Source organism: Pinus tabuliformis, chromosome 2_2, assembly GCF_031772625.1.
Source record: "Pinus tabuliformis cultivar Carrire ecotype Pingquan chromosome 2_2, CPIR1, whole genome shotgun sequence".
Classification (NCBI taxonomy): domain Eukaryota; kingdom Viridiplantae; phylum Streptophyta; class Pinopsida; order Pinales; family Pinaceae; genus Pinus; species Pinus tabuliformis.
In genome coordinates, this window is record NC_142300.1 from 689,364,623 (window position 1) to 689,384,957 (window position 20,335).

Sequence of the window (20,335 nt, forward strand, 5' to 3'; positions counted from 1 at the left end):
AGCCATTACCCGAAATGACTGAGTTGGCCAAGGTGTCATAGGAAATGGTTGGGATTCCCAATTCGAGTAAGGTGATTAGCCTTGCCATGCTACCCCAGGGTTCTGTTGCTGATTAAATGGTGAAGAAGGAAAGAACTGGGATGTGTCTTGTGGCATACCTGTAGGTTTTTCCTGCCCCTGATGACATTGGTTCATTAACTATACTGGCTCTGTCTCTTCTTCTGCTTCCTTGAAAACTGCTTTCAACCTTGGAAGTGATGGACATTGTTCAGTGGTGTGCTCCTTGGTATAGATAGTGCATGTCTGAACCATGTCCAATGGATACTCCCATTGGTTGTGCTTCTTCTAATAGCATGGGTAGAAAACGACCAAGTTCTGTTCTACTAAGGCTTGTTTTTTTTCAGCCTGTAGGACGGCCAACTGCGTTTTGAGGGTTTCCAGGAGGTTACCAATTTCGATTCATGTTATGCCTCCAATGTGTGGTTTGCTTCCCCTAGTCATAGGATCTCAGCTTCCTACTCCTGCACGTGTGATTCCTTGTGAACACCTGATACTCAAGTGAACGATTTCATCATAATCTTCTTCAGAAATATCTCCTCTCCCCATTAAATTTAGAGTTTCTATCCATTATTCTTTCATTCCCTTAATTAAGATAGCTCTTAGGAATTCTTTTAGTAAGGTGGTGTGAGGAGAACTCTGCAAATTATAGTGAAACCATTTGACATATTCTTCTAGAGTTTCATTATGCCTTGTAGCCATCTTAAAGATTTCATCTTTTAATTCCCTAGTCTTGAAAAGGTCTTGGTATCTTTTGAGGAAGGAAGTTTTCATGTCATCCCAAGAGTTAATAGTACGTCCACCCAAACCCATGAACCATCTCAAGGCTGCTCCTCTCAAAGCACAAGAGAACAATTTTAGTTTTTGAAGGTCAATGGTATAGTCATATCCTCTATAGAGGACATCAAACTCGAATAGGAAGGCATTGGGATCCTCTGTGATCATCCCATGAAAAGTTGGGATGCTTTGTAAAGGAATAGATTTCATGGGGGCATTGGCCACTTGGTATACTATTGGGTATTCCAATGTCAAGGTTTGACCTTCAAGTGGTTGATTTTCCATTGGGTAAAAAATGTGCCAATATCGTTTAGGGATTTCAGAGGGTGCTTTTTGAGTAAGCGGGGTATTAGCAATCTGAGTAGGTTATGTAGCACTCCCGAGATCTAGGATCATAGGAGATCCTTGTTCTGACAGTTGAGGTCCTTCCTTAACAGTTCCACTGGTTTCTCTGTCTTCTTCTCTTAAGTTACACGATTTTCCCTCTTGTAGAGGATTAGAATGTAAATTTGATATGACCTGAAGACTCTATTCAGATCCTCCAATTTAGCTTTGAATCTCACAGTAGGCTGTAGATGGCGAGCTAGCTTCCTGAGAGAATTACATTAGGACTTTTTCTAGTGACAATTTGAAATCCTACTGATGCCCAAGACTTTGCTTTTCTTACGATTTCGTCTATAAAATTTTTCCTCCCAAGGCTCACTGATCCCTTGGTTTTTGTGGATTTAGGCGGGGGGTTTTGATATTTTTCTATCTTTCTATTCCTAGTCATTCATAAAAAACTATTTCTATTTAACCTCTATGCTTTTACTAAAAAGAGGGATGATGAGAAATCTCTTTACTTGTTGGTCACGCAGGTTCTTACCTCTCATTTTTAAAACCCAATTCTCTTATAGCAAGATAAAAGGAAATCACTTTGAAACACTCTCCCCAGCAACGATGCCAAAATATTGGTGCAGTAAAATGTCCTTTTAAAAACAATCTCAATACCTACATTCATTATCAACCTAGGGAAAGTATTTTAATTTCAAGAGTGTCAGCACTATATATGCAGTGAATTCAGAGGTTAATCTATGCTGGAATCGTTGTAATTGCTAATGTCTATTTATCTATATCCAATCCAAACATTTTTGAAATGAATTCATAACACACTTTTCAATTATACTTAATCTATTTGGAAAGAAAATGAATCTAAATACAATTAGAAAGAATCACACTTGGCTGTCTGAACTAGAATTGAAACTAACTTATTTAACATGAAAGAGAGCTATGATAATTGAACAACAAATGACTAGATAAGCATCTCATGGAAAGCAATCAATTCTAGCTTTGAAATCTATGATAACATTACTTAGAAAGAACAACAATCTAAAATGAACATAACCAATTCGAAAAAGAGAATCACACATATACCATAACCATTTCAATAAAGAGCATCACACATATATAATCATAGAGCTAAGTCTTGAATCTTGAATAAAAAAAAAATGTAAATCAGAATCGTCAATCCTCATGGTAATCATAATGATATTAACTTAAAAATAACAAACAATAAATAATAAGCAAAAATTATTATAACATAGGTGAAGTGATAGATCTTCTCTTGACTGGGCCCAAAGTCTCTAGAAGTTCCCGTTATTAGATACTCAAAATACGATTATGAATTAAATGTAGTCTTCTCCATTAGAATAAGTAATAGATTTACAACATCACCAAGATGAAAGTATTATATGTCCAAAAGAATAGCTACAATCTGTGAAGTTCTAAACTAGTTGTTCAGTTTCCCTTTCAACCTTATATAACATTTATAAAAGTAAAGAGATAAAAGTGAATCCTCAAGATTAGGGGATCCTGAGGATTTCACAATAATCGATCTGATTCCATCATAAAATAGCTTTAGTCTGCCCAGTCTTCCGCTGTCCTACTTTCCCCAGACACTATCTTTTTCCTTTACTGGATGTTGCTATTCTATCGATTGAACATCCATCATCCAATCTGCGTCTCTGCACATAAAGATAGTAAAAGTTAGTTTTGTATGCCCAAATTTACCTAATTTGTTACTAATTGATTTTACCCAACTTCAACTGTTGTTTTCTCTATTTTGATCCATAAAATGAAGATGAACATATGAATACAAATGCTAAATTAGGCTATTTACGAGGAGAAAACATACCTTTTTCTCGTCCCTACACAACCAAATATTGGAGGAAATTCATTGCTAATTTTTCACTTATAGTAGCACCTTTGCATGAATTCATAAGGGTGAAAAAGGTTTTTCAGTGGGGAGGCAAACAACAAAAGGCCTTTGATGCATTGAAGCAAAAGATCAACTCAGCTTTAGTACTTGTACTTGCAAACTTGAGATAGTCATTTTAGATTCAAATTGATACTAGTGACTATGCCATGGGTGCAGTGCTCATGCAACATGGTAAGCCTAATTGTTTTCAATCAGAAATTTTTAATGGTGCAGTGATTAACTATCCTACAAATGACAAAGAATTGTATGCATTGGTGAATAGTGTGAAAAAGTGGAAACACTACTTGATGGGTAAGGAAAAAATTCATTCACACTGATCATCAACCATTGCAATACTTGCAATCTCAATCAAAGTTGCATAAATCAAGGCACTTCCGATGGATGGGTTTTCTTCAGCAATTCCAATTGGTAATCAGGTATAAGAAAGGTATCTACAATAAAGTTGTTGATATTGTTTCTAGGACTATTTTTAGTGCACGTACTTTAATCAAGAATAATTTTGGTTTACATGAAAGTTATAGTGAGCAATTTTCATTAGATAATGACTTTCAATATGTTTGTGCAAGCTTGAGTCAAGGTAAATAGGTAGAGGAATTGGATTACCATTTTCATGATAAGTTGTTGTACCATCTTGGAAAACTTTGTATTCCATCGGGAGAAATACTAAACATCCTAAGTGATGCACATACTTCTCTTATTTTTGGTCATTATGGTGTAAGTAAGAAAATGGAACATCTACAGAGGTATTGTTATTGCACTTGTATGCTTGAAAGTGTGTCTCGTTTTATTAAGGGATGTTCATTATGTGCAATTAGTAAGCCTAGAAATAGGAAGTTAGGATTATAAACACCACTTCCGGTTCCTTCACAGATGTGGGAGAGTGTCTCTATGGATTTTGTAGGAGGTCCTCCATTGTCAAAAAGAGGTCATGATTATTTTTATGTAGTTGTGGATAGGTTCAACAAGATGTGCATTTTGATGTAATGTAAAAAGGAAGTTACCACTAAACAAACTACTCAGTTATTCTTTCAGAATGCAGGGGTGCATTTTGGATTGCTCACATCCATTGTTAGCGATCGAGATTCTTGCTTTGTTGAGAATTTTTTGTCAAGCTTGTGGGGTTTCATGGACACCAAACTGAAAAAAAGTACAACTTTTCATCCACAAACACATGGTCAAACAAAGGTGATGAATAGAACAGTGATACATCTTCTTCGTCGGTATTGCAACAAGCATATTAAGTTGTGGGATGAACATTTGGACTATATTCAACATGCTTACAACCAGGGCAAGCACTTTTCAACTCAAACATCACTATTTGAGGCATGCTTGGGATACTTGCCTAAATCTCCTTTGGATTTTATTTTTGGCAAAGATGTTGCTATTTATGGTCATAGAGACATAGACAAACCAAGGAAGTTCATTGAACAAATCCAGTTGGTACACCAAATGGTGCACGAAGAGCATGAAAAGAGCCAAGGCAAGTACAAAGCAAGGCACGCAAAGCATCATGAAGATCAAAAGTTCCAATTCGGTGATGAAGTATGGATTCAAATTAACAAAGGAAGGCTCCAAGGAGATAGTAAAAAGCTATAACCAATTAGATATGGTCCGTTCAGAATTTTAGAAAAGATTGGTATTAACACCTTAAGTTTGGATTTTCCTTCATATATGCAAATTTATGTTGTTGTTAATGTTGATAATTTAAGGTTGTATGAGCCTCATTTAATTGAATATCAAGGAGATAATTTTCAAATTACATCTATTGAATACTTTTCTCCAGAATCCCTTGATGAGCTTTAGCAGGATACTATACTTGACAAAAGAACAAGGACATTAAAAAGGGGAAGTGTTGATTATCTTCGATTTGGGCTCAAGGGTACAAATCCTTCAAAATCCAAATTGATAGAGATTGAAAAGGTGAGGGAGTTGTACCCTCACCTGTTAGACAACTAAAAGTGATATTTTGGGGTCCAAAAGGCTTCCAGTGGGGAGGAGTGATAAGGTACTCAAAATTATGCTAAAAAATCAAACTTTTCAGAATGGTGTGGAACCTAAATGACCGCATATTTCTCATCGTCCTAAATCTGGTGCAATTCGTTTCACAAAAAAACAAACACAATATGCTCCCTGAAACGCGATCTGTTCACTTTGTTAAACAAGTAAAAATTTTGTCAATGGCTGACTAGGATGTTGACTTGACATTCGTACCTTTTAAGTGGAAAAAGTAATATTCTTAGAATATTTTTTTGAGTTGCCGATGTCTTATTGGGCCATGTGTTTTTTGTTTGGGACAATAAGGAGGTGACACGTGGATAAGCTAGAGGGTGCCACTTGTCCTCCTAATGAATGATTAAAATTTTGTATGGCAAGACAGGTTGGAGGCTACGCTCGACCCGACGACCTCCCATAACACAACACAACAAGTTTCCAATGTACCTACACATTATGTCTTAACATATTATGGATCTGGGTTTATGTTAAACATTATGACTGTCAAGTTTGTGGGGCAACCAGACTTAACGGGCCCCCCCATGTGAACACCTATCTACCAACCCATACATAGTTATGTGATGGTCACCACTACTGCAACCATGACCTGTGGACAAACCATATGTGACAAATCCTCAAACCGCTTGCAAACAGTGACACTAACCGCCGGAGGGAGGGGGCAAGTGTCGGGGCTAACCCCTGGGCACATGGCCTCCATATGACCCAGATTTTGGTTCTACGTCCTCAGTCGCCAAATTAATGGTCCTACAAATCTACCTGAAATCCAGAGAATTTGTTGCGTTGTTAGTGAAAATGGGTTGAATTTGTAGGATGATGCGGGATTTTGTGCAAATTGTAGAGCGAATAGTGTAAATACTAGGAGAGGTCATAACGTCTTCATTTTTTTAATAAATTGGATGCAGAAAGAGGCTAGGTAGCCATTTTGTACATTCTGGACTCATCGGAGTACGTTTTAGAAGCATTTGAGCATTGTAAACACATATTTTTACAATTGTGACCATAATAGAGAGGCCCAAGCCAATGGAAGCTGGACCAAGAAGACATAGCCCAAAAGGGGTGAACTCCCTCATCATGTTCCTCTTGTGATGTGTTTTTGGTGATGTTCTATACATGTTTATATTATTGTTTAGTCTCTTATTTATGTTAAAATTTCTCATACAATTAACATAAAAACTCATTTTACATTTGTAAAATTCATGAATCTTTAAGTACAATGAAAGAATTTTATTTTTAGTCTGAGGAGGATCTTAGCACAAAAATCTAATATTATAAATCAGATCAACCCCCTCTAAATAGGTGTTCACTATGGAGACTTTGCCTTTCGCCTTGTAAAATTCAAGAGCCATAGAATCACGGGAGGTGTGCAAGCATGGACAGATGTTGATAGTAGAGCGATATGTAGGAATCACTAAACAAGCTTCCAAGGAGAGGAAAAGGGACACAATATAGCATAAAATCAGCCCCTTGTACCCACACATCTTAAGAGTCCCTAGTCTAAGAGTCATGATGAAATTTCAAGAGTCGCGGGGATATGAAAAGTCATTCCTCTTCTTATAAAAGAAGCCTCATTACTCAAAGAGGAGAATTTTCACCTTGGCTTCTCCAACTAGCCCTTAGAAAAGAAGATAGTTCTTTTGGAGAGCAAGTAGTGGCTTAATGCTCTGCTATTGGAGCTAGTGGTGTTTCATTGTTTTATTATATATTGGAACATTTTCTTAATATTTGAATCTCATCAATCCAACACATTTTCATGTGTATATTGTGAATGTTGTAATACTATTCTTGGGATGTTTGTGGTATATGTTTGCATTCATATGTACTAAATAAATTGAACTATTTCACTGGCTTTGGTGCTTATATTATTGAACGTGTTGTAATTTTTTTAATGATTATTACTTCTATGTGAACTATTTTGCAAATTGGTTAACGATTATTTCATGTGTATGCATGTGCGCCTTTACTAGAATAGTACTATTACTTTTCGCCTAAAGACTCACTTTTATTCACTTTCAGTGAAAGAACCTTGATACATTTTGCAATTGAAAATTTCACAAGGCATACTTACTTACTCATTCAAAAGTACATGTGCATTTATGTCTTATGCTAATTACTACAACAAAGGGAAATATTTAAGAACATGGCAGTCAGGCCACATTTATGGATGGGGCTCCTACACCAAATGGTTCGAGATCTAATTTAGACTTCACATATGGGGAGACCCCCTATATGTTGGTGGGATCCAACATTGCCAACAAGTGATTATTATTTTTTGTAGAAGATTGTCATTGGTATCTAGGTTGAACTAAATTCCTTGTCTTTAGGATTTTGCTTCTCCTAACACTTATTGCTCTCATAGTCTTAACTCTTTGGTTTCACCATTGTGTCTTTGGAAACCTTCCTACATTTCTCTATATTATTTCCTTCCTCTCTTTAGTCCTACAATCATTTGTATAAGTGGTTTTCCTTGTATTAATATTTATCCTCCAATATGTCTATACAAGGATGTCATGGATCTCGAGTGAGATGCTACAATATCTCTCTCCTATCCATTTTTAGAGTGTAATGATTTATGAAGTGCCATGCTACCATTGATGTTCAATATATCCCCCTAGAATTTGAATTTTAAAGACAAAAAGTAGAATAGGAGGCGAGAATGGAATGGTGTTTCATAATAAAAACACATTTCGAAGCTAAGGTTGGTATGTGGACCCTTGACATAGCGAGTATGACCACCAAAAACATAAGATACATTTAGGACATCACAATTTAATGGTAATAATGGGAAAGTTTTTATTGAAAAGAATATAAATTCAATAGGAAATATTGTTATCCATCTCTCATATCCATTTCTAGAGTGTAATGACTTATGGAGTGCCATGCTACCACTTATGTTCAATATATTCCCCTAGAATTTGAATTTTAAAGACAAAAAGTAGAATAGGAGGTGAGAATGGAATGGTGTTTCATAATGAAAACACATTTCGAAGCTAAGGTTGGTATGTGGACCCTTGACATAGCGAGTATGACCACCAAAAACATAAGATACATTTAGGACATCACAATTTAATGGCAATAATGGGAAAGTTTTTATTGAAAAGAATATAAATTCAATAGGAAATATTGTTATCCACCAATTAATTGCAAAAGTAGACCAATAAGGTCATTGACAAAATCTCAATGTAGGCAAAAAAAAATTGATTTGGAGTTTTCAACATTAGAGGAAGAGGAGGTCTATGTTGATACAACTCGGGTGATTCATGGTCGAAATAGATAGTCCTTCAGTTAGATTTTGTGTTTACTTTTAGAGGAAATAATTCTACAAGCATAGCCATGAACTTCAAAGTCTATAATAATAGATATTCTATGAGATAGACAATTTACTGAGTAGTTAACATTTTTTTTCAGTTTAAACAATATGTTATGGAATAAAACTATATTTTTGTTCTACTAGTTTGGTTTACCTTGTAGTAGATTATTAGAAATAACCATTTTGTATATTTTGAAATCATACTAATACAAGTATTGTTTGACTAACGAATAAAAATATATAGATTATGTATTTGAAAAGCTTATTCAATTTCCTACATTTAATCTTTTTACACCATTTGCAAATTCTCTATGAAAAAAATTGAGTTATTCTTTCAAATTATTATTTTTCATATTTAAGCTATCACTAACACTTTATGAAAAACCTTTATTAACTTACACTCCACAACTTATATATTATTTTGTAAAAAAATTGTAAAATTAAATTAATCCTTAAAATTGTAAAACTACAATAATTGAATAACTTATTTAAAAAAACTAATTGTATTTTGAATCCTTTATTTTTTTTTTCCCATGGGAAAAAGTCGTAATTTCTATTAATATAAAGAAATTACATTTTGTAGATGCCAAATGCATATTCATATGGAGGCTAAGGAGCCTGACGAGTTCACAATCTATAGATCTTAAGGATTGTCTGTAATGTCTCCACGCAGGGAGTCCACAAAGTTTGTACTAGTTGTAACTAAAAGATGATAAAAAATTAAGTCCTGCTCTACGCAGAGAGCAACAAAAAACTGTACGTTACCAAAAAAAGAGTTGTTACTCATGTCCAAACAGTGGATATATATACATGATAATACAAAAAAACAGAGCTTGTTTATATGTGGGCCTTATAGCCCATTTTCTATAGGATCATCAAAAGGTCTATGATAATGCTGGTAGAAAGTTCTGTCTATCTCCTCCTGTATCAACCAGTCATTTCCTTGTCTGTGCACTGCCTCTTTGGATAGTTGATCTGCATCTGAGTTTTGTTCCCTGTAAATGTGTCGACAGACAAATGATTCAAAAGATGTAATCAGTCTTTTAGCTTCATCTAATATATGCCTCAATGAAAATGCATAGCAATGTGATGCATCATTCAGCCAGTTGCAAACAATTTTAGAATCTCCATAAAGTTGCAGGTGTCTGCACTGTTTTTGTAATGCAAAGTGAATAATATGTTTTGCTGTGCACAGTTCAACAAAGTTATTGGTGCCTCTACCTAGGTTAATTTGGATCTTGTAGCAGTGCGATTCATTGAGGTAAAGGATGGCGCCACCCCCACAACCTGCTTCCTGAGCAGAGCCATCAAAATATGCCCAGGGCTTAGATTTGTCTATGATTTCAGGTCTGATGGTGCGGGGGGGGGCATTGGTTTCCACTTCGGGTAGCAAATCAAAATCGACGATCGTGTGGTGTAAAATGACAGGCCAATGGGGGGTCTTTAAATTGAAGATGGCCTGGTTACGCGCAATCCATAATGCCCAACATACAAGCAGTGGCATATTAATGAATTTTCCTGAGTGATTTTGACACCAAATGTTCCAAGCATCCATGAGATTGTGCCCTTGCCAGTTTTTTAAGTTTGGATAGTGAGTGATGATGGATTGCCAAAATTCCTTAGCTGTATTGCAATTTAAAAAAAGATGCTCTGTACTTTCTTCTTCCTTGCGGCACAAGTGGCACCAGAAGGGACCATAAAATGATCTCTTCATTAGATTGGTCCTGGTAGGGATCTTGTTGAAGAGTATGTTCCACATCAATAAGCATGTATGAGGTGTTGCCTTGAGCTTCCAGAGCGTTTTCCAGGTTGGGAGGATGTCCTGTGGCTTGAAGGATTCCATGAGCCTTATATAACCTTGTCTCGGGGTGTATACTCTGTGTTTTGCAAAGGCCCAGATTATCTCATCCGGTCCTTCTGTGAGTCTGATATGTGCCTGGGTAAGGGCATCCGTGTAATCCTACCATTCGTGATGCCACTGAACTGGTATCTCCAAAGCTCGTGCTGATACCCATGCCTGCTGAAGAAAGGAAGAATTGTCGTTGTCGCCGATGTGCTTGATGTGTGTTACTCCTCTGCTGTGTAGGTATCTTAAAAGGCCTGCAGATAATCTATGGGCATTGCCACAGCCAACCCATGGGTCCAAACCGATTCGAACAACATTACCTTCCTTGATGCGCCATGTAATTCCTTCACGCAGAAGTGGTAGTGAGCCGATAACCGCTTTCCAGATATTAGATATGTTATGTCTTGATTCATGCTGCTGACAGAACCAGTCCATTAGATGCAATGGCTTGATGTATTTCACTTGTGCAACTCGGGACCAGAGACTGTTTGTGGTGAGGAGTTGCCAACCGAGCTTGGCCGCTAATGCTCTGGAAAATAAATCAAGCCTCTTTATGCCCCACCCTCCCCAACTTTTGGGTTTTGCAATGGTGTCCCATTTAACCCAGGCAAATAGCTTCCCTGGTTGGTGTCCTTTCCATAGAAATCTACAGCATATACTTTGTAATCTACTCAAAATACCTTTAGGTATCCAGGCCAAGGTCATCCAGTAGACTGGAGTGGCTTCAATTACTGCTTTAATGAGAATCAATCTGCCTGCCCGAGAGAGATATTTATGATACCATACCTGTAGTATTTTTTCCACTTTCGCAATGAGCCAAGTCCAATCCGCAATCCTATAACCGAGAGGTTTTAGTCTAAATCCCAGGTATTTTATACCTTCTGTCAAGTTCAAAGAGGTGAATGGGAAGCGCTGTGTTGCGAAGGTGAACTCATGTTGAGTGCATCCGACAGTAGTAATCGTGGATTTGCTGTCATTTATCATCATTCCTGTAGCTTGTTGAAAAAGAATGATTAAGTTCTGAAAAAGAATATCAGAATATCATCAACAAATAATAGATGAGTGAGATAAAAGTTTTCAGCGATTTTAATGCCAGTCAGTTGATTTCTATCTCGAGCAGATGTAATAATTCCATAATAAGTAAGAATAGCAGGGGCGAGAGAGGGCATCCCTGTTTGAGGCCCCTTTCCGAAGTGAAAAAGGATGTAGCTTCGCCATTGAGAAGCACACTGTAGGATACATCAGTAATACAGCTCATTATCCATTTGATATAATCATAGGGAAAGCCAATATGGGTCAACAGTAGTCTGATGTAGAGCTAGTTTGTTCTATCGAACGCCTTGGATAGATCCACCTTTAGAATCATACCTTTCTGCTTTTTGAGCTGCATTGAATGCATGAGTTCTTGTGCTGTAGCAATAGCTTCGTGAATCTGTCTATGATGAAGGAAGGAAAATTTCTCTGGAGATATATGACGAGAAAGAATAGGCTTCAGGCGATTGGCTATGATCTTGGCAATGATCTTGTATAGGCAATTACAGAGGGATATGGGTCGGAAATCATTGAAAGAGACAGGATTGTTCGATTTAGGGATAAGTGCTATGAAAGTGGATTTGATGGCTGAGGATATTCTGCCACTCCTTCTGCAGTTCTCCACAATCTTGAGAAGGTCATTCCCCAGGATTTCAAAAAAATCAATGTAAAACTCGATGGTCCACCCATCTGGACCTGGGTTTTTATCTTTTTTTAACCATTTTATAGTTGCCTCCAATTCTTCCATAGTTACTTCCTTCAGTAGATCTTCTGAGTCTTCTTGTAGTACAAACCTGGGGAAATGTTCAGCCACCCTCATGATCTTGATGATGTTTACATCTCTAGGAGCTTTGTATATACCTCTGAAGTGCTCTGTTGCTAGCTTGGCCAGATTCTTCTGAGATGAAACTGTCTGCCCCTGCTCATCCCGCAATTCCCAAATAGTATTGATGGTTTTGCGCCCATTGGAAAATTTATGATAAAACTTCGTGTTATCATCTCCCTCGGTGAGCCATATTGCCCTGCTCCCAAGCCTCCAACTTTCTTCTATTTCCTTCAGAATATGTGAGCGCTTTGCAATGAGGGAGGAGTATTGTTCTTTGCTCTCAGGAGTGGGGAAGGTGCCATCTGATGTGTCCTCATGCGAAGCGATGACCCTTTCAGCCTCCCTCAGAGTATTTTCATCACGGATACGCTTCTGATGTGCCCAGTTTTTAGAGATCCTCTTAAGTTCGGATAATTTCCTTATGAAGCCTTCTGTATGACCCTCATTTTCCATAATAGGGTTGGTCTGCCAATAGTTAGTTACCAACTGTATGTATGAAGGGTCCTTTAACCAAGAGGAATTAAATTTGAAGGGGCTCTTGATCTTATGATTAATGTCGGCCATTTCCAAGAAAATTGGTCGATGGTCGGATATGCCACCAGTTCCAACCCATTGACGTATGCGGGGAAGTCTGTTGTGTAGTGACTCCTTGATAAGGAACCTGTCAAGTCTTCTGGCCAAGCTTTGTTCTCCACTACGGTTGTTTGTCCAAGTATACTGTAACCTGGCAGAAGGAATGTCCACCCACTGATGATCCTCGAGTAGATTGGAAATAGTGTCTGATAAGGAGTCTACCTGTGCCGAGTGCCCCCAAGATTCACAGAAACCCAATGAAAAGTTTAAGTCGCCTCCAAGTATAATGTTATCTGCCTGTAGAAGTTCAGATTCCAGTAAGGTTCTCCAATAATTGGCTCTGTCTACACAAGGGCCATAGACATTGATGATGCGAATGTCCATCTCAATGGAGTAAGAAAAAATGTCTAATCCAATGAATCCTCTGCCTCCCCAAATATTTCTGATCTCCATTGCTTTGTTATTAATCCCAATAGTTGAACCTCCGGATCTCCCGGACGCATCCAGTGCATGAAAGGTCCAATTGGGTAGCCAGGAGTTGAGAGTATGGATTAGAGGTTCAGTTGAACAGAGGGTTTCTTGAAGAAATATAATATCTGACTGTGACGAGCTGAGTAGTCTCTTGAGTGCTAGTTTTTTGGCCAAACTAGAAAACCCTCTGCAGTTAAAGGATATGATCTTCATGTAGGGTGAAAGAGGGGGCCATTCTTCGCTCTAAGGGCCCTAAAAATGGTTTGCTATCGCCCAAGGGTGACTTCTTCATCAGCAGTGTGTCTAGCTTTGGTGATGCGAGAGGGTTGGCCATGAGAGTTCTTATGAGTAACAGGGGCAGCTTCAGAGTCAAGACCAATGGCATCGAACCCTCTATCCTTCGATCGGGATCGAAGAGAGTACCGGGGAGATACCGGGGGGGAAGGGTTGGGGAGAGATGCGAGAGAGGATGATATCAGAGATGGCAGGCAAGGGGATGTAGCGGGAGAAGGGAGCGGGAGGGAGCAAATGAGGGAGGATGGAGGGGTTAGGCCCCGGGGTTTATGTAAAACCACAGAGGTCAAATGTGCCGATAGTGGAGACGTGCAAATGATGTGATGAGATGCAATGCCATCAAATATGCAAGATACAGGAGGCAAAGGAGAGGGGGATGAAAACAACATACCCATCGTCGCGATGTCCTCCTGTTCAGTCGCTGAGTGTACTGGAGCTGGCGATGGTGGGAGAGAAGCTGAGGTTTCTTTAGCAGCTTCGGCATTATCGGGTGGACCTTGGGGTTCTCCATCGACTTTTGCTTGCTCCTCTTGATTCTTCTCCGTATTCTGCCGAGGAGGATGGTCCAAGGGATGCTCGGACTCCCCTTCCTGAACATTTTCCCTGCTTTTTCGGAGGAGTGGACAATCCCTGTATAGATGTCCCACTTTGTGACATCTGCGGCAACGATACGGGATACCTTCATAGTCGATAATTTGTTTGCGAGTCGTGTCCCTCCATTGAATGGTGATGAACTCTTGTAGTCCTCCCCTGGTATCCAGATTGATAAGAATCCAAGCGTAAGCCATCATGCCTGTGTGCTGGTAGGACTTATCATAGTCCATGTAGGAGCCAATCGCGTTGCCAATCCGCCTGAAGATGTCTTCTGACCAGTACTGTAGTGGTAGGCCTGGGAGTCGAATCCAAATAGGCCCGATGTCAATTTGCTTTGTCTCAGGGTCGAATAAGGGAGTCCAACGCTTAAGGAGCACCGGGGCATGTTCAGAGTGCCAGTAAGAGGACAAGACCCAATTGGTATGATCAGCACGAGCGAACCTCAACGCGAACCATCCCCTCACGAAAGTTTGCACAAAGGGGATGTCCACCAGATGTTGACCCCAAACTTTAGTTGCCCAGGTATTCAAACATGCTGCCGAGTAGTTCCGACCTTTGATACGCCCAACCAGTACCCTGTCTACAAATTCATTTGTCTCACCCCACTGAATTTCCTCCTCTAGCCTGAGAAAGATGTCATCCGCCTTTGATTTGAAACACCTGTACTTCTTTTTAGGGCCCAGAGGGGGAGGCAGGTTATGTGGCCGGCCCGGTGGAGGGGCAGTAACAATCTGGGGGGGAGGGTGCAGGTATTAGGAGGAAGGGTTTTCGATGCCGCTAGTAATGGGGGGGACCAGAGAGCGGAGGAACAGTGGTGAAGCTTCCCGACGGAGGACCGAGTGACCTGGAGAAACCGACTGAGACAATGGGCAATGAAGGGGGTAAAAACGGTCGGGAAATGGTACCAGACGCCGAGGTATCTAGTCAAGGGTTAGGATTCAGACAGCCAGAAATGAAACCGAGGGTTGCCGGAGAGTGGGGGGGTTGAAAGCGCAGGCTAGGTAGGAGGTACATCTGGGAGGACCACAGGATATGACTGCGACTATTCCCCAAGAGAATACGAAGTGTAGTTTTCGGTGAGGCTAGAACTGTACATACCTTCTGATGTGGAGAAGGAGGAGCGCCAGATGGATACCCCCTCCTCAGAGTAATCAATAGCTTCGAGGTCCTCCATGACGCCAGCTGCTTCTTGGAACAGCGGACACCTCAGATAGTAGTGAACAACCAGAGAGAATGACAGTTCTCAGGAAAAACGGACCAAGCTGGGTAGGTAAGTGAAACCGTCGCGGGTTGTCAACCGGGTGATGCAGCACAGAAACCCTTCATTCTCCCGAAAGGTCAACCAGCTCGAAAGCAATGGAGAGGCGTTAGGCGTTAGCTGTGCTGAGCGGGTAAACGGAGGTCCAGCATAGTCTCAGAAAACTACAGAGGGTTCCTGAAACCCTAACCCAAACCCTCGCATGCCTTCTCCCGTCCAGAATTCGCCATCGTCTTTTTCTCTACTTTCCTTTGAATCCTTTATTAATAAGTTTTGTATTATTTATATTTTAATTTCCATAAACATTAAAATAAATGTAATAATAATATGATTATAAATCAAATTTAATATATTTCAACATTATAAATAAAATTTAATATTTTATTGATTATGTCAATAGGCGTCCCCCTATTGGAATTGGGCACTTTAATCATTTTTTTAATCATAGATTCCAGTCAAATGGTTGAAAGTAAAAGATTCTCAAATATTTTTGTCATTGCCACTCCATAAATGGATGAAATCGATGGAGATAACTTCCTTTCATATCTAAATGAAGTGATTAAACCATGCTTAAATTAATTTTTTACCAAATTATGATTAAAAATTTACTATTCCATTAACTATTAACCACTTATAGAGATTAATAGAAATTTGATTCAATTGATTGAAACTTGGTGCATAACCTATTTTGAAACACGTATCCATTATTGAAAGGACCATTAGAGTATGAAACGTCTACTCCAACCACATGTCCATCGTCATTTATAATTAATATTATAATGTAATGTTTCCCACTTGGTAGTGTCTGCTTAAACGTGAAATGGTTGCCTATTCACATTCTCAATAGAAACGTTTTCATTCCTCGTGTTTGGATCGCCCAAGTTTGATTACCTAGCTTCATTTTCAAATTTGGATGTTTGATTTTTTTTCAAATTACTCATCTTTGTATGGATTTTGAGTTTTGCAGGTTTAGTTACATTGGATTCTCGATGAAGCTCCCTGGAATTATGATTCTGAAGACAAACATTTTCATTCCTCATGTTTCAATCACCCAAGTTTGATTACTCAACTTAATTTTTAAATTTTGAGGTTTGATTTCCTTTTCAAATTAATCATCTTATGCATTAAGGATTTTGATTTTGCAAGTTTAGTTACGTTACAATCTTAACCAAACTCATTGAAATTAATCTGATTGAGACGGTAAGGTATTTTGGTGTCTATATTGTTCGGATGTGGAAGTTGTAGGAAAATAAATAGTGACAGATGATATAAGAATATATGTCTGTAGTTTTTATGCAAAAAAGGGATGTGGTTGGCATGTGTTAGAGATTTTGATATGGGATGAGTTATGTTTTATACATATTGCCTCAACGTTTTAGATTGAGCGATGTACATGTATAGAGTCTAATAGTTTCCTAAAGTACATGAATTTTTTAACAAGGGATGTACCTTGATTTAGTGGTAGAGAAATCTAAAAGGAAAAAAAGAGCTAAGACAAATTTATAAGAGTAAATAAATCCACCTTATCATTGTTCCATTATTACATGACTCCATGTTTTTTTTATTCTAAACATTATGTTGAGTATAAATTTATTTTATACTTTGATTCTTTGTATTATGTGGTGATTAGGAAAGAAATTTATTTTATATTTTGATGTTTTGGTGGATTTAAGGTTCAATACTCACGTGTTTATGTTGAGATATTTATTCCAAATATCTATTTCAGATTCAATGCTCATAAAATTGGCACTTTATGATTTTTTTTTCCTTGGTGACAAGGATCTAGACTGGATCCATAGTTCACCCATGTCCATCTTTCAATCTAATCAAGTGAAATCTAATAATAAATATGATATATTAGTTGATTTTCTAGTGAAAATGGATCATCTTTGTGAACAACTTATCAATGTTATGTTTATTATTGATGGTGAATATCAAATATTAGATTTGAGGGAAAATTACTCATTTGGAGACTTAATTATCTTAATATATTTAATAATATGCAGTTCTTTTGTTGTATTGATTTGGTTTTTTCTCTCACCATCATAATTAATTCACTGATGGGTGGTTAATTTCCTGCATTGAATTATTTTCTTCTCACTCTCCCTATTACAACTAATTCACCAATGCATTGTTAATTTCTTGTATTGATTTATTTTTTGTTAAACAATTTTGAATTTAACCATAAACATTCAAATACCTTTTTAATAAATTAAATATGACATTTGTATTAAATGTTTGTATTGATGGTTGTGTTGTGCTATACAATAACCCCTCGTTTGGTAAAATCCTTTAGATAACAAATGGGGACCCTTTAGAAAAGAATTTGATTTAAAATTCATTAAAATATAACCAAAAGTCCAAGAACCACGCTCCAAAGAGAAATCACATTTCACATTTCACAAATTCTTATGTGCAACACTTAATGTTGTCATTTGAAACATCACTGATTTGTGATATGCACAGAATCTAAGAATATCCCTTTCTAGCCAAATTATGTAAGACTTTTCGCATCGCAAAAGTAATAAAGCATGTTATACCTTCCTTTACATATTGTAATATGATGATGGACCCGACAAATTAATTAACTATAATATCAAAACATGTTCACATTTGTCGGATCACAATCTCTCAAATTGAAAAATTGTAAAACTGATGACCAAACATATTATGACATTGCAAATATCCGATTTGCGAGAGAATACAGACTCACTGAAACGTCATTAAATTATATATCACATATTAAGGATGGTACATTAACAATTTTTAATGATCTACTCCAAAAAGATCATTGGCAATAGACTACATTAATGTGAATTCATTTGAGTCCTACATAGATTTCATTTCACGTTATGGATATCTATTATTCTGCGTTTTAAGAAATTCGATGTCTTCTCACCATTACGGGTTCATTTAAGTGTTTCTGTTTCATTATTTCCAATGAGATCTTCATATTCGCATGCTGTTATATTTCTATTTTGCATCCTCTACACTATCATTCTCATCTTCTTTGTGGTGATAGGAATATAACATAAGCTTGATTACTCGGCTTGATGGTCAAGATGAACAAGGGAAAGGTCACATAGTCCATGGTTAAAGATGTACGGGAATCATCACCATTATTTTCTAATACAACTTGTATACCAGAGTTTTGGTGTTGGCTCTTGGGAGAATGTTTATGATCTATTCGAGAAGGAAATACAGAAGGAAGCCATGATAGATGATATTCAATCCTTAGAAGCTTCTTATTCTGAAGTTGCACGTTCCATTTTTCATAAGGTAGCAGCTAGGCCAAAATTATTACCCTACATAGATATGGTGAAATGGGTTATTGAAAATGTGAATATTGAGGACAGAGAATTTGTGACCTCAAGACAAGTGGTCGTTGGCTCCTTTAAACCACAGGATATCAAAAGAATCTATCATTTACCTCTGCCCACAAGGTTTATGATAAAGCACTCGTAGAGACATTTGCTACTGAAAATGAAGAGCCCTCCGAAGATATAAAATAATGGAGTTCGAATCTGAGCAAGAACAAGATTGATAGAACTGGTATTTGTTCTGTAGCCTCTCTTGCTGCTCCTTATTTATACATTTCCGTAATGCTATGTAGATTATTTGGGTATGCACTTGGCACATCTTCGCTTGTTTGACATGCCTTTGCAGTATCTGGCACATTTTAGCATGCCCTGTCATTCCCTAACACACCCTGTTACTCATGCCCTCACAACTAGAATTGCATTTTTCGACAAATTGGGAACCTTACATTCCCTCGAACACCTTGGGACTCCCTAGTTGTCATTCCCTCATAGACAACCTTACGATGGGCACCTTCTAATATGCATTAACCTTTTTTATAATAATAATGGATATAAAAAATACAACTGGAAAAAATCTAATTCTTGTAAATGAAAACCAATTGTAACTCTAACCACCTTTATATATTTTGCAGGATAAAAAATTATTTTATTTTAAGATTTTTTCAAATCGTCTAATAATATTTTCTTATAATATTTTAATAATTTTTGTGTAATCTAATTCTTTTAAATAAAAACCCATTGTAACTCTAACCCCTTTATATAAATGAGAACCATTTCTAGCTCCCTTTATATATTTTGCACGATAAAAAAAATTGTTTTGTTTCAAATGATCTAAATGTCTTTTCCTATAGTAAAACTATACTTTTTGCAAACACACACAAATTTCCCATACCCATTCGGATTTCCTATTATTTCTACCCGCACAATTGATTGAAGGGAGCCCATAACCAAAGGGTGGATTTCCTATTCATGTGACTCGCTCAATTTGATTCAATGGAGGGGAGCCCATAACCAAAGGGAAAAATGGAGAGCAGCGTGGAGATTTTCAAAAGTCGTAGAATCTATAGTTATCCCTCTTCATCTTGATACTATTAGCGAGACCACAGGATTTTCTCTCATTATGCATGGTGTGCACAGTTTGGAACGAAGTGCGCATGCAAAAATACCAAAAGCTCAGGTCCTATGCACTCCTCCACTCTCTCATTTTTCATCTTCAAACACGCAAAAATACCAAAGTTTTGCAATTATCCCTCTTCATCTTGATACTATTAGTGAGATCGCAGGATTTTCTCTCAGTGTCCATGGTGTGCACAGTTCTGAATGAAGTGCTCATGCAAAAATACCAAAAGCTCAGGTCCCATGAACTCCTCCTCTCTCTCATTTTTCCTCTTCAAGCACTTAAATATTTCAAATTGTATGGATCAATTACAAGACCAATATGTCTGGTCGGCCTCCAAATCCCTTAAAAAACTAGTTAGGGAACCCTAACCAACCATAGGAATGTATTTCAAATCTATGGTTTGTAGTGTTTGTGAAAAAATGTACTTTGTTGGAGGTTGTTGCCACTTCCATACCCAATTTGTAGGATTTAGGTATTAAGGCCTTGGTGGTGTTGAAGTAGCAATAAGTGGATCAACTTGAATAAGGCCCCTGCATAGGCGGGTAACTGGCATTATATATGACATTTGTCTTTGTTCCAGTTTAGTCAAC

The 20,335-nt window shown here is 37.7% G+C and overlaps 1 protein-coding gene across 1 annotated transcript; it reads right to left on the reverse strand.

Annotated features, from left to right (window-relative positions):
* Positions 1-10,371: 10,371 nt before the first annotated feature.
* LOC149194543 (uncharacterized) lies at positions 10,372-13,141 on the reverse strand. The gene is made up of 2 exons (XM_089407704.1): positions 12,151-13,141; positions 10,372-11,246 (listed from the first exon to the last, which is right to left on the reverse strand). The coding sequence occupies exons 1-2, from the start codon at positions 13,139-13,141 to the stop codon at positions 10,372-10,374; spliced, it is 1,866 nt and encodes a 621-aa protein (XP_089263830.1).
* Between the last annotated feature and the right edge of the window lie 7,194 nt (positions 13,142-20,335).